At 39.3% G+C, this 16,005-nt stretch overlaps 1 protein-coding gene across 6 annotated transcripts in view; it reads right to left on the reverse strand.

Annotated features, from left to right (window-relative positions):
* The window catches only part of MTA1 (metastasis associated 1), a 761,697-nt gene that overhangs the window by 727,428 nt on the left and 18,264 nt on the right, over positions 1-16,005 (reverse strand). For 5 of the 6 annotated variants that reach the window (XM_078659566.1, XM_078659564.1, XM_078659562.1 and 2 more), the window contains exon 2: positions 5,134-5,201. In XM_078659566.1, coding sequence (XP_078515692.1) covers positions 5,134-5,201 — 68 coding nt within the window. Of the gene's footprint in view, positions 1-5,133; positions 5,202-6,145; positions 6,183-16,005 lie in introns of those variants that run through there. The other variant, XM_078659563.1, reaches the window with a different exon arrangement.

A 16,005-nucleotide genomic window follows, 5' to 3' on the forward strand; every position in this document is an offset into this window, starting at 1 on the left:
TCTCTGGATAATTCCCTACTATACTATAAGTGTCTGAGGGTTGTTCTATATAATTATTATAAGTTTTGTGGACAGTGCTTGGCTAATAAGGCATTATGTGCATACTCTAGATGCCATTGATCTATGATTGAAAAAGGGGTTGTTTCTTCACAAATACCAGGATAGGGCACACATTTTGTAATTGCCTGAATGTGTTTCAGACTTGCTTTCCATAAAGGCGTGTAGTGAATACTTATGTATTCTCTTGTCCCATTCAAATGTTTTGTTTGATATTTTCACTGCCGAATGCTCTTAAAGGAGACTGAAGTTTAGAACCTGCTTCTTAAGCATATATCGTAGTAAAACGTAAACCACAGAAAAAGTGCCAGCATCTTTGTTCTCTGCTCTTACAACGCAAACAATTGCAAAATCGCATCATAGTAAAAACAAATCCAATCCGTTGTAAGCCAAAAAATAAGTCCTAAACAACAAATGTATATTTGGTAATCCATTCATGCACCCATGTGTATACATGTATAAATTAAATCCTTTGTGCATTCACAGATGCACACTTATCCATCTAATCACACAGTCGTGCATTCCTCTTCCTGTATGTCTGAGACTGCATGTGTGCCTTTGTAGGTGCATATGTGTTGTCTGTTTGCTCTGATGCACATATGTCTTGGTATGCCTAGATGTCCATTTGTCTGCTTGCATCTTTATCTCTTTGTGCTTGGGGATCTGTGTTTGTGCGTGCATAGTCTGCCAGGCCCCTCTGTGACTTCACTATTTGTAAGCCAAACCTATTCACTCTGCCAAAGTGCATTAAAATATGTCGACAGTCAACAGTGCCAAATCTTACGTTACGCAGGGGTCAGAGCTACTCATCATTAGGCACAGTTTTATTTTTAAAACAGAAAGCAGCTAGGAGTTTTAATTCTTCACTTCAAGTTTGATTTTTCACACTCGCCGATATGTGGTGCACTATGCTTTGTCTCTGCTCCTGGTTTACATCTTGATGGCAATTGAACTACACTAAAAAAAAAACGGTTTCTATTGCTGTGAAACAATTTTGCTAATAGCTTAAAAGCTTATTTAACAAACGTGATAGTAATTTTTTTTTAATAAAGGATTAAAGTTTCTTACATTTGGCTAAATATATTGTGCACTTCAAAATTGATTTTAGCAGTAGTGAAAATCGCAACAAGAATTGATTGATTCTTTTTGTTGTCGTTTCCCCTTCTTGGATGGAGCCTTAAACAATACAAGGATAGTCTAGTGACGCCCTAATGGTAAATGCATGGTGTGTCAAGAAGAAGTAATAACACTGCAACAAGGAGGAAAAGAAGATGACAACATTCTTCTGTTTTTTTTCTTTTTAATAACGCACTCATAAGCAGTAGGTTTTTTTCTGCATTTTCAGAAGGCAAGTTATTTTGGTATTTAACGGTTCTGTTCGTTCCGCTTCCTTTCATTCAACTGAGGCACATGGCTGGATTCTGGAACTTTGCACAGTAAGAGTTAAGTTTGCAGCATGTGCGGAGGTACATTTCTTGCTGTGCACGATCCTGCTATCTAGTTTTCGGTTTGGATGTTGCAAGTTCTTTTTATTTGAAATGGCAGTTTCGGTTTCAATGCGCTCCTTATGACATCGAGGCTGTGGAAAAATAAGTTAAAATGCGAGTTGTTTGTGCGAACCACAGCTGCTTCACTCTATAGACCCTCATACGACTTCCGGCCACTTTAGAGTGGAATAGGATCAAGAAGCCTTGGACCCGGTCATATGAGAATGACTTTTATGTGAACGGTATGGAGAGCGTCATTTATATTTTGGCACAACTGCAATAGTAAATTTCTCTTATTAAACCGACTTTGTCCGTGACCTCTGCCACCCACGTGACCATCACGAGTCTGCCTGCTCATCTTGTGAAGCTTTTTGCTGCAAGAAGACCAAAAGGCACCATAGGCGCGTTTTAGGAATAAGTGCTGAGGCTTTCCTGAGCCTGCATCCAGATAAGACATCAAGGAAGTAGAAGTGACTTTTGCAGACTGCAGATGAGGGCCGGAGTACTTTTGGTAGTCCAGGGACCAAATGGGAAGAGGAGTCCAAAATACAGGTCTTCTCCAAGGCCTTCCACAAAACTAACACCTACCACAAATATCACACCTAGGGTTTTTCATACTTCACACACACGGAGAATCCTTCATTTGCATTTGATCGTGAACAGACTGCTCCAGGACAAGGAATGGCACTGAGAGAGCCATGCCGTAATCCCTGGACTGTATCAAAAAGGTCGTGATTGTCTGTACCATCCTCTGTTCACAAAGTATCTAAACGCCAGAAACTCCTCATGCTCCAGTCCAGAGACGAAGTGTAAATGCCAAGGTACTCGGCCTCTGCACAGGAAGTCCTCTTAATCCCAGTAGGCAGTAGGAAGTGTGAAGATGCAGGGGCGAAAAAACAACAAAGTTCATTTACATGCAAATGGTCTTTTAAAGACCCGTGAAGTACTCGGTGCGGCTGTTGTGTGCACCGAAGCGGTCTCAGCCGGGCTGACACGACGGGGGTGTGGGGGCCTGAAGCAGAAGCCCTTTAAGCACAATGGGCTTTGCGCGCCTGCAAGAACCATGTCTCTGCCTCACACCTGGATTTCGCGCCGCTCGCGTTTAAAAAGCGGCGGCGCAAACGGTCTTGTGGGGATGTGTCCCAGTGTGCGCGCTGAATCCAGGACACTGCGCGCTCCGGGTGACCATCGTGCGCGCGTGCCCACGCACGCACGTTAGTGGGAACTGTGACTGTGGCAATGTTTGTTTTTTGAGACCAACAATATTTTTGTTTTTGCCAATGTTTGTTATAATGGCGAGTGCCCGGTAGCCCCCACAACAATATAGTTTTACAAAATCCACATCAACACAAGACATGCATTGACATAACGAACACCAAAGTCCTACCCATTGGCATTGCCAATACTTGTTTATTTTCATAATCCCTATAATTTTGTTGGAACTGGTTAGTGATTTTTCCATTATGAACTGGGTACCAATCAACTATATGCAACCTTCATCCTGTTTGTTAGGTATTATCGAATTTGCTTCTGTACTATCCTTCTTCTACACTTATTCTCACTTTTCTCTTCTCCTATTCTTATCCTACCACCACTGTATAACCAACAAAGGGGTTACCAACCAATATGTTTACCATGAACCACTTACCCTGTATCCTCACAGGCTGGCAACCCATATAATGATTCCCTTTTGTATTTTATGTAAATGTACAAATACCATAAATAAATATTTTTTTTAAAAAGTTTTTTAAAAGAATATTTTTGGGAAATACTAGCATGCATCAACATTTTGCTAAACGAGGATTCAAAGAAATGGTACCTAATATTTCACAGTAGTTTAGTAAAAGTTTTTTTCCTACCTGCATTTGTTTTTATGCCTTTGATTTTGAAATCAAAGAATCATCAATCTTGCTTTCAAGCTTTTGCATATATTTGCATCTCATCAGAGAGCATACCATTATACGTAGCCTTATATTGTTAAACTTTCCAAACGTGTGTACACATTTTTATACTGGAACCACGGTCAGTAGTGGAGGCTGAACTTACAACTTTCCTTAGAAAGCTCACCCTAATAAAGAATGCTTTGTATTAAATGAACCTTAAATTCAAGTTTGAACATCATTAACATACGGGAAGAACTATCACCTTAACTGCAGGCAATGCCTGTCCCTGATCCATAATGTGATATTGTAATCTGGCAGCCAACAGGTTTGTGCTGCGCCTACTTGTCCCAAGGACAAAATAAACACAAAAACGTCACGTCCTGGACCCCAAACAATATGTCCTGGGTTTTGGGCTATAGGAATTCCACGCCCCTGACTCAAAGAATCACGCATTTATTGGGGTAAGCCTGTGAATAATCCTGAAGTACTCCTGTATGTATTGGGAGTATCTTTAAAGAGATGTATTCAGTGTATGTAGTTAAAATAATTAAATTAAAAACAAAAGCAGAGGAAACTGAGCAGCATTCACTTCATATTTGAATGAATGTATGAGTTAAATGGAATGAAAATTAATTTTTAATTTGATTTTTTATCTTTGCAGGCTTATTTTAGCACGTTCCCTAAGAAATGACAACAGTTAGTGGATTTAACCACTCTAAGCGCTATATGTTCTCATAGTGATAGCTGGATAGTATGGCAAGCCTGTACACAGGATTCAAGTCCTGATAAATGCAGTGGCCCAATTTAGCTTGGAATAGCCTTAAAATGTTGTTCAAAGTTGTATGGAGCTACAGAAAATCAATTATGCAAATTACCCTCAACACAGTTTTATTTACGTCATCCTGGTCATGTAGACGCTATGGATTAACAAGTAAAGGGTGATCATCAATTATATGTATAGTTTTATTACAGGACAGACAGCACAGCAACCATGAACATGAGAGGATGGATAGTGTAATAAAGTTCTAAGACCTACACATATAAAAAATACTGCCCTCTCCCCCAGAGGCCTACCGGATAAATAGTAGTCTTTTAATGCTAGGCCTACATCCCTCTTTCCTAGAGGATGACATACAGATGAGACAGCACCACAGGGAAGAGGATCAGAGGATAACCGGGCAAAGAAAGCCAGAACTGGTTTCTCATTGCTCATTTGGAAAGCCAGAATTGGTTTCTCATTGCCCATTTGTAGTGGTTAAGGCTCCCGTTCAGATTTCGACGAGGATTGTAAGTAACTCACCACTGAGTATTTGGATGACAAAATATTGCGATTACTCTGCTTTAGGCAACATAGTAACCCTAAATTATTGAATAGGATGCGTTATGTGATTTATAGTTGGCACACATCTTTTATCTACATATTAACAGACTAGGATGTGTCCACACCTTGTAGAATTAACTCCGTTTCCCACAAACTTCGTTTCAAGTTGCATTGTCGTAATATAGATATGATAATTATGCCAGAATGTGCTGATGCGGGACTGACTAGGAACAAATGGCTTTAACAGCCGGTGGAAGAGGACTTACTGCTTCAAGATGTTACAGCTTTGAAAGAGAACTATTGGAAATGTGAAGTGATCCAGCCCACAACATGCAACAGACAAGCAAAACACCACATTGAAACCAAACGAATAAAGCAAATCTACCTTATTAAGCTCTTCTATTCTTCGTATCAAGTATGGGTTACTTGAAGAATTTTCAAAGAATACATAATCTGTAAAATAAAATTTGGCATTAGAGAAAACAGGAAAGTCATAATAATATGTACATTAAAAAAAAAGTCTATTCTGGATTCGTCATTGAGATTGACAGTGTCTGTCTCTTTACTTTTCCTAGATAAAAATATAAATTTCAAACACCAACATCAGGCAGACCGCTGTAACATTTTGAGAAAACAAAATGTATTTATGTATATACATTACTAGCAAATCTTCTAAAAAGATTAGTGGTAGCATGAAAAAGAAAAGTAATTTGAGCCAAAATTAAGTTAATGTGATGGACTGTTAAACTTGTCTTCCATAGGGAAACTACTGGCAAACAATGCAATGAAGGTAACTACTTCTTTTGGTAAGTATTGTTATGAATGGCATGTTTAAAAAGCCACACAATTCTGTCACTGTGTACCTGGCTCTAGAAGCTCATTCCAGTGGTCATAACAGTTGACTTGTGCCCTTAAACCTTTGCAATTTTAACAGAAGGAGCTCTTGGCTGTAGTCCGTTTATATTGGCATATGCTAAATACTGCCTTGCTAGGAATCCCATGATAATTCTGCAAGTGGCCATCATATGATTTTATTCATCCCGTTTCTAAAAGCTAGACAATAAGCAGAGTGGATTTATTCATTCATTTTTTTTAGACACACTCTTCCCCTGCGACACCGTAGTTGCAGCACTCTATTTTTCTGTGATTTAAAACAAATGCTGTGTGACAAGTGCAATGAACAGATTTTAAAATTGAAAATTTCTTTAACTAATAAACCTGCATTTTCGATCTTTTTACTTATTTTGCAGGACTGAGCTCAAAGGAGAAAAACTTATCCAGTGATCTTGTGTATACTCTCTAAGGCATCTATTTTGTATTTGGCAATTGATCAAATAAATTACTTTACTCTCTTAGCAATGTCCTAAATCCAAAATGAATTTATTTATACTATTTACCATGCACTATACCAGCTGACATGTTTTGGAAAGAGTTTGGGCTTTATCTTTTTACTGCTTCCCTCCAATCATCTAAAACATCAAGTGGTGCCAAGGCTGGTAATTATCTTTTCGTTTTCAAACTCGTATGGGTGATAGCAGTCACCTGCCGAAAAGAAAGGACCAATGAAAATAGATAAAAGATAGAGAAACTAACCGTAATGAGCAACTATAGGATGATCCACTTTTGATAAATGTGGAAGATGGAACATAGCACCAACATCCCAAGTTTCTCTTATAACGCTGAGCATCCGACACCCGATTTATTACACAAAATGTACCCAGCTACTTCATATAAGTGCCCTCGCTGTAGCGGAGACCATGCCCGCTATTGGCAGAGGTTTTAAGAATGCCCTCACGCTACATAACACTGGAAATCAACAATTACTTGACAATAACCAAGCAACGTCAAAACCTCCTGAGTGCAAACTGTGGTTTGTTGAGGGTGTTTGCTCATACCTCTAAAGGCAAGCCCACAAGCAGGTTTCTGGACCTAGCAGGTTTAGTAGCTAAACCTCTCAAGAAACAGCAAGTAAAGAAACGGCATGAGGCAGAATCTTTGTTGCTTCAAAAAGAGGAAATAAGGGGATTGAGGAAAATATTATGTCCTGAAGGCTGGGATGAAATCCTTGAAACTTTTGCAACTCATTCGAATGTAGGGTCCTTCCAAGTGCGTGCTCAGAAAGGCATGATTGCTACTATAGCCTTAGAGATCGCTGTAGCAGGCTCTACCAGCCATTAAAGGCCAGTTTCAGCGTTAAAGGACCGATCTAAAGGCGAGGGCCTTCAACAAGGGAGCAGGCATTTAATGGCCAGTAGAGCCTGGAACAGGGGGCTCTAAGGCTATTAGAACCCTAGAGGGCAGAATGTTCTAATTTGTAAAACAAAGGCCTCACAGAGCCGAGGGCATTGAAATCCCCTCGGGATGCTGTGAACAAACAATGGAATGTTGATACTCAGAGCTTCTACCAGCCATTAGAAGCCCAGAGCACTCCACTGTCTTCAATGGAGAGCTCAACATTCCAATGTTCTAATAACCCATATAGTCAGTGTAAAACATCAATATTAGAAACTGGCCCTTTGACACAATATAAATGGCCAGGCAATACAGCTTATAAAACTGCTGGTATGATGTCGTTTGCTAGATAGACACTCCGGAACATAATATGGAGGAATATATATGCCTGCACATCGCTGATTTAGGTTCGTTAAAGTTGTGTAACCTTTGTCTGCCTAAGGACCACAACTCAGAAGGGTGCGACGCATGCAACTCCGTTTTGACCTATCCTAGCTAAACTGGAGAGTAAAAGTGTCTAAAGAAGTTTTCAATCGGTTGGACAACACTTTGAAATCGTACTAAAAGACAACCACAAACCTTCCGTATTTACTCCAAAACTTTAAATTTCGTAAAAAAAGAGTTTTAAGAGATTAAATTATTTAAACATGTACTTCCTACTATTAAGTTTGAACATTTAGCATTCAATGAAACAATTGAAGAGGCCATGATTTTAGGGGTAAAAAAGCGCACTAAGACAATCAGATTGTCAGAATGTGGAGGAAAAAGAATTTGAAGGAAAAACCCATGCCATTTTCAATCTACTCCTTTGGACAAATTCCACCACATCTCTTTAATGGCCCTCTCCAGAGACCTTTATAATAATCTAAACATTTTCTTCTTAGAAAACAAAACAGGAATATAGGATTGTCACTGGCTGGGATTCACAAAAGGACAGTGGGTGTCAGAGTGGCTCCTTTTTCAAGTGACAGGTTCATCTGTAAATCCTAAACTGTGATTTCCCTCTCACTAGCCTTGTTCAATATAGGTTTGCATCCGTCTTTCAATATTTTCATTGGACATTCAGTGTCTGTCCAATCCTACACTCATTACACCAAGATGTATTAGATTTTTCCTGGATACTATTCACAGCAGGAAACTTTTACAGGTACTGGCCTGTGCTAAATATTGGATGACAAATCTTTACAGCTGAACAGCTCCAAGATGGAGATGTGATTAACTAAATCACAGATCTACACCACCAAACATTTTCGGGTTCTACTTTCAACAGTCTGACAATGCGAAGAACATTGGGGGGCCTTCTGGATAATATGGTCTTCTAGGTTCCTCAAGCAAACCTTGTTGTGAAACTACTTTTACCATCCAATGAAACGAAAAGCTGGTATCCCAGTGCTTTTCTCCAAAAAACAGCCTCTTGGGGTAGAGTAACCTAGCTGGATTGTCACAGTGCATTCTATTTTGGCCTTCCTAAGTCACTGCTTGAACTACTACTGTAACAAATATGACAAAACATTCCTGCACATGCTACATTTTGGCTTAGATACTAAAGATGTGTTTGCGGAATGTTGCTCTGCTAGTACATGGCAAGCGCTTCACGTGGTCTACCTGACCTTCAAGTGTTTGCTCTATATATTAACAAGGAAAGAGTAAGGGCAAATTATAATGCTCAAATTGGTACCAAAAATAATATCACACAGAGGATGTGCTTTTTCTGTGCAATTTCCTACAGCCAGGAACTCTTTAAAATCTGAAGTATGGCTCTCCCACTTTACAATCTTGAAGAGTAAATACAAGACTTCATTTAGCCAGTATTTACAGCTCCAGAATCAAGAGGTCCAGTCTGATGGATACATTAGGTTAATAATGTAAATCAGTTAGTCTCCCCGATGCATATAGCAAGCCTCTTATGCCGTGCGTCTTTTATACTACTCCTGGTGCAACTTGCAAGCCTGTCAGTAGCTAAAGAATACATTCATTTCTGATAGCACATGGAAAACAGATCAAGGCGGGTGCAGAGCAGGAAAGATTGTGAAAGGCTTGATAGATAACAAAATTGCATTTTCTTCTCTCAATCTGAAGGCTCATCACAGCTGAAAGGGGTTTATGGCAGACAAAGACATGACCCACCAACTTTAAAGGGACTGCTCCTTTGGGCTCGTCCAAGACGGATGAGCATATGCTTGATAGTCTGAAAACAGATGGCATAGTAAACCCATCCAGAACAAATATGCTACAAACAAATCCAACATGGTCACAACGAAGCACAAATCCGGTCTGTTTAAAGTACATGAAGCTAGTAAACTATAAAACACTGATTTCCAGCATAGCACGCAAAATCTTAAAAACAATCACTCCTAATAAAGTCTGTCCACAATCGTAGTGCAAAAGATGCAACACGTGATAAATGAAATCCATGAATTAAGGTAGCATTTACTTACACCAGGTGCTTTTACGGGTTTCCAGATAAGTTTGTTTTTTTACTACAATAGAATGCTACTTCATTTGAGGTGTCGTGTACACTCCCTACCTTACGTGCCCGATGTTAATCTTTCCAAAGTGTCTCAATTTAAATGTATCTTATAAATGGCCCCAGACGGGCAGTGCTGGACAATGAAGTCCCAATTCACACACCATGGCATAGTGATGATTTAAAGATAGAAAGTTCTCAAGTTGCAACTGCGTAGGGGTCATCACAGTTGATGAAAATACACAATTTCTGAGGATACAAAGAAGTGTAGAAGGGATTATTCCCTGGAAAAAGGGTACATGCAGTGGAGAGAGGTAAACGCTTACACAGTTGTACGGTTATATTCACAATTTGATGTGCCCAACCATTTGTAATGCACTTTGCCAACAAATCATAAAACCTATACTTATATTAATGATCAATGTTTCATCAGTCCTGAAAGCGTGGAAAACATTTCATAGAAAGCGAGCAGGATGAAAAGACATTTACTGAAAAACATTTTTCATTTAAAAACTTTTTTACAACTTTGCTCACTAGACCCTCTCTCTTTCAGACTGCCAACTCTAGGCACACATTATTTATATAAATGGATTGAAGGAAACCAAGTGTAGGTCAGGAAAAAGAATGATTATATTTCTGTAACTAGAGCTACCCGTACGCCTGCACGAACCAGAGTATACATCTATTTACGGGAAACAGTGACTCACTGGCCTCATTTGTAATAATTAACAATCAGACTGTGAAATCACTATATGCTATCAAAGCTGCCACATCAAAAGAACAATGTCTCATTATAACTTATCCAAAAGTATTTATGTCCAGTTATAATGATTGTCAAGAATATAGTAATAGGACAATAAATAGTTCCAGAACAAAGGTGCAATATGTCCCAAGTAAAAGTAGAACCAATCTACAAAAAAGTAAGATTGGAGAGAGAGAGAGTTAAGAAAAATCCAGATTGTGCATTAGACAAATAATTACACGGCATTATTTCAATAACGAAATTTTTATGCCTGCATATAAATCCAATTTAGATCAAGAGAGAGGTTGTTATGTTTTGTTGACGTTTCGACCCATATCCGTGTCCAGGTCTCATCAGGACATATATATGATGAAGGGACACCTGTAACACGCAAGGGATATGGTTAAGCAGGTCATAAGAAGTCATACTTGATAGGACGGAAAAATGACTTTAGTTCCCTTCCGGGGACCCGATTATTCAAAGCTGAATCAGGGATGGGCCCAACATGCATTTTAACAGTGATGTGCGGCACACAGACATCCACAGTGGAGAAGGAATTCATAGTTAACTTGCAGGTTTCCTATAACACCAATTAAACAGATTAATTCCACAAAGGATTGAGAATATTTCCAACCAATCTATTTGAGCAAGAAGTCATATGTGGTTTTTAAAGTTTCAATGTTTTATATAGGAAAAAAAATCATAATGAACTTAATACAGACACAGAACTTGTGTAACCCTTCCTGTAAAACAAGCCACTGTTGCTACCCAAAAACACAGGAATCTTACTAAACTACATCAAGATCCTCCTCCCAAGATAATTCTACTTTAGTCTTCTATCTATCAATATGTGGATTATGAAGTGGAGTATAAATAGTAGAAGCTTTGGGATATGAATATAGAAAAGTATGTACGAAGCGTAGCTCAGTGGTTAGAGGCAGCAGACCCGGAAGCTGAGATCGGCTGTGGACCAGGGTTCGATTCCTCGCCTCGGCGGGTCTCGTGCTCAAAAAATTCCACGGACTTGACAATTCTCGCTCCGGTGCCTACTCGACTCACGGGGTCACACTCTGCGACTCTGGGCAATAGCTTGCTTAATCTCCACTACGGCCCCTCGCGGCAGGATGCCTGGCTTTCACCTTGTGGATACCCTGCCGGGGTATCTCACAGGGGAATACCAGGACGGGTTCCCTAAGCAAGCGCCTTGATGCCTTCGGGTGATATGTGCGCTATATAAGTCGCAATACATTTACACTATTAATAGGGTAAGGAGTAGAGTGGCGAAAAGATAACATTGGAGCATAAGCAGTGGACAGGGCTTGTAGTACCAACCAGAGCAGCCTTTCTCTACCTCATCCTCTAAAATAACAAATAAACCAATTCAATTGGCAGAAACGCCGATGATATATTATTATCTCCAATCCACACTTTCTACTTTGCTACATGAGGTGGAACCCTTTTACCAACCCAAATATACATATCCTAGCACTGACCAAGCAATAAACTTTAACTGCAAACAATTCACCTTGATCATGACTCACTTGGTTTCTGTAGTTTCCTTTTTAAATTACAGGGAAACTTGTGTGTCCAAGCACATAATTTCAGTAGACATAAGCAGTAAGCAAAGGTGACAAACATCCTACATAAATATTATTAAACTATAACAACGCTCCACTAAAAAGTGTTGCTGTAATCTTTAACGTTTCGATGTGTTCCCTCCAGCTTAGATACTCAGAAAAGAGAAGCCCTAAATATTTTTAATTACAACTTCCGGAACTTTTACCTCATTTATAAATCATTTAGATATCACTCGTTTCTTATCAAAACCATGACTTTCGCTTTTCTGTATTTATGATCAAAGAATTATCAGTACAGCCTTGCCGTAACGTCTACAGCTTCCTCAACAGACTGATTTCAGTATAATCAAACATTTAGATCATAGACATACAAGAGACAGTATATGAATATCACCGTTCTTGGAGGAAAAATGGAATAGGTTTCTTTCCCAAGGCTAAAGACCGATCAGAAATGTAAAGACCAAACAGAGATGGTGCATGCATGCATCTTTGCTGTAATCCATTTAATACCTCTGTTCTAATCAACAAGCGTCCTGATAAATCGAATTCAACTTGAGGCCAATAGGGATATGCAAAAGTTGAATAAGTGATAATAGGGCACGATGATGCTCTCCAGTTAAGTTTGCTTTTCCAAAGACGATCCCTATCCACTGTATTGAAAGCTATGCAAAAGTCAACAACACTGCAGTATAATTTCGCATTAATGTATATGGATTTTAAAACAATATGGCAATAATGATCTACAGCCCTTCATGAAACCCACCCTGTGTCAGTATTATAAGATGTTAGAGATCCACACTTCTACATACAAGAGTATTTTTGCAAATATCTGAGATACAGTGTCAGTTAAACTTATTCATCTATACTCATTTGGGGAATTTCTACCTTGTTTATGGAAGATAGGTTTCACTAAAGCACCCAAGACAATGTCATTTCTCCTCACTCGACTATCCACTGCAACAAATGTACATAATATTTTTAATTATAGCTGCTGGTTATCCGGTCTTGTAGAGTTACTGAGTATCAGAGGGACAATTCTGTCTAACTTTAGGCTCTGAGAACAATTTAATATTTTCTGGGTTGCCTTTATATTTTAAACGAAGAGTACAGTTTTCAAAGACCTAAAAAAAGTTGATCAGATGAGTCTTACAAATGTGTTTTGTTGTTCTACATAATAATGAGGTTGGGTTAGTGTGAAGACAATTTCTTCCACTGCCTGTTATTAAGGTGAAATTGAAATATGACAAAAGAAAGCATGTTGTTTCTTTTTTAGATATTTAAATCATTAAGAATATCAAACTGAATGGACCCATTGAGATTTTGTAATTTACAAATTCTACGTGTCATTTTTAACAGGACAGCAGCATACATACTGGAAACAGGCAACTGATGATAATCATTTGAGTTTACTTTCTATCAATGGAAAACCACTACATAGATCTAAAACTTGATACTCCTGCAACTGTAGCAAATCCAGAGAGGCTAACCTACTGGTTAACATTCTTGGGTAACCCAACTCAAAAAATAAGTCTAGCAATAGCTGTATCAGCATATGAAGTAGGCCAAACCTGAAAAGCCCAATGGTCACTGCACTTAAAGTCAAGTCATCTAAAATCATGAACATACTTATAAACCATGCATACACAATATATCATATACAGGGCCACAGGAATTATGTAATTTTGTAACCCCTGCATTTCCCGCATTACTACAGATTTGTAGCATTTGCCACCTAATCAATCAATCTGCTACATAATCTGCAGGTTGTAACCAAAAAAAACTTTTCCACCTCAAACTGATCGAAAGTTACTAAAACTGCAGTGACACATATTTGGATGTAGTGGAAGTAGTGAAAAGTCCATTCAGAAAAGGTTAATCTTTCGGTTGCTTATTGCTTTATTTGGGTATTAAACTAGTACGAATGAGGTAAAAGTTACACGCAGAGTGAATATGTTTAAAAATGACAGTGAAGCAAGCACACGCGTTCGGAGAGTTGCTGGGGGCCTGTCTGCAGGACCGAAGATCCTCTGTTGCATGCAGGGAGGAGCTGGTTGTTGTGGCACCATCAGACGCATTTAGCCAGCACCCAATCACAGCAGCACAGGACAAGTCCATGTAAAGACTGTGCCAAGTCCGGGCCAAGAGCAAGCCTTTCTGCGCCCTTCCAAAACCGACCTATCGGATAGGCCAACCCCAACATTTTTTTGGGGGCTCCCATACCAACTCTCACATTTCACTTTAGGCTTCACTTTAGGCTTCAATCAATAGGTTTGTAATGGGGAAAGGAAAATGAATGCAGAAAGTTAATGGCAAGGAAAGTACTTACTCAAGTACCAGTACTATTATAAATTATCTTACTGGAGCCATGGGCTTAATCAATAGTAAAATTGTTAATGTGGAAGAAAGGCTTGGAGTAGTCATGCGCAGAGTCAACAAAGCCTAGTAAAGGTTTAATTACCCCCTCGAAGCGCATGCAGGACTTGCACATTCCATTGGATGCTGTAATTTCCAAACCAAATAAAAACCTGTGCACCTTGAATGCGGACTACTACATCTATTACCCCCACTTGCTGCAAGTTCCCCTCCAGCTAAAAGGAAGAAATCACAGCCTAGAACACTTAGACAAACGGAGGCGCTATACCCCCCACGCTCACTAAGAACAAAGCCACAAATGCCCTGAGAGATCATCATTGGCTGCCTATCAAAGAGAGGATTATACTCAAATCTCTTTGTTTTGTACATAAAGCACAACAAAGGACAAAATCCCTTACAGGTAAACTAACAAAATACACTCCTGGCAGACCCCTTCGTTCAGCTACTTGTAATTTTGTCCAAGAATTTAGATTTAGAAAAGTCCGATAAGGAGGACATGCTTTTACCGCAAAAGCAACTCAGATCTGGAATAAATTGCCAGCCCCAGACCTACTCTCAGACCTACTAAAATTCAGAAGGTCTTTCAAAATCTGGCTTTTCCCTGTCTAACAGCCGGGTTGCAGCTCTTTCAGATTCTTCACAGCCGACTCTTTCCACATGGTGGTCCAGTTGGCACCAGGATACCATTTTTGGTCACAGTGCGCTTTATACATTCCAAATCCAATATAATAATACAAGATAGACAGGATGATTTGTGGGTTGATTTGATGACAAACAAGGAGAGACGCATCACACCTGGTTTCATTTTTGAAACACTAAGGTGGATTGCGTGGAGAACTTGTTCAAGCCTACCTTAAAGGAAATTGAATGTAATATCATTAATATTACATAAAACACTTTGGAAGCTTTAAGGAAAGGTATTCAACTGATCCAACCATTTACGGTACGCTCTTTCCCAATCATGATCCTACAGATCCATCAGGTCCTGGTAAAGAAGGACGGGGCTCAGTAACAAGGGACAGATAGACACCTCATACTGCATGTTGTATTCCCAAAGTGATTCTCATTCCTGTGCAGAACATGATATTACAGAAAGGAGGTGCTTGCAACCATTTACTCATAACCTCTCGACTAACATTGAGAAACGCCAACAAGTGTCACGATCCGAACTTCGATACCGGCCATGATCCACAAGATGCTTTACACTTACCACCTGAGGCAATCCAATATATCGTAATATTAAAAAGATGTACCTTCACTTTGGTCTAACTATTGAAACCTGGAGACTTAGAAAATAACGTGGTCCACTGACTGACAAAACGGGTCAGCAATGTGCAATATCTTTATGATTAAATTCTGCTTGTGAGCAGAGTTAAGTAAAGTGGGTTGGATTTTCAAGTAAGATAGCATGGAAGACTGCATGCTTTTAAACCTTCGCTGTTCACGCTTTACTAGGACAGTTCTGTCCATTTTAAACAACATTCAGTCTGTGCATTTGAATATTAGGAGGAAAACTGAAGCCCTTCCCCTGGGTTATTTCTAAAATTGTGAGTTAGTGGTGAACAGTAACACAGGTAATCGCCCAAAGGGAAGAGGACCGTCTCATGATCAAGGAGCCCCTATTCCCACAAGTAACACATTTGCTCCCTCTGGATCTTTATAAGATACAGAGTGACTTCATGGCGAAGAGAACACAATTCAATCACCTTCGCATGCTGGAGGGAACACTTTTGGGATTACTGATGACACTAGTCATTATAGATGGAAAGTTGAACTTTGAGACCCAAGTCTCTAAAGTAGTGTCGTCTTCATTTTATATGATTAAGAAAGTTTTGCCATTCATTCCTAAATCCTACAGAAAATCAG

The sequence above is a fragment of the Lissotriton helveticus genome, chromosome 9 (genome assembly GCF_964261635.1).
Source record: "Lissotriton helveticus chromosome 9, aLisHel1.1, whole genome shotgun sequence".
Taxonomy (NCBI): domain Eukaryota; kingdom Metazoa; phylum Chordata; class Amphibia; order Caudata; family Salamandridae; genus Lissotriton; species Lissotriton helveticus.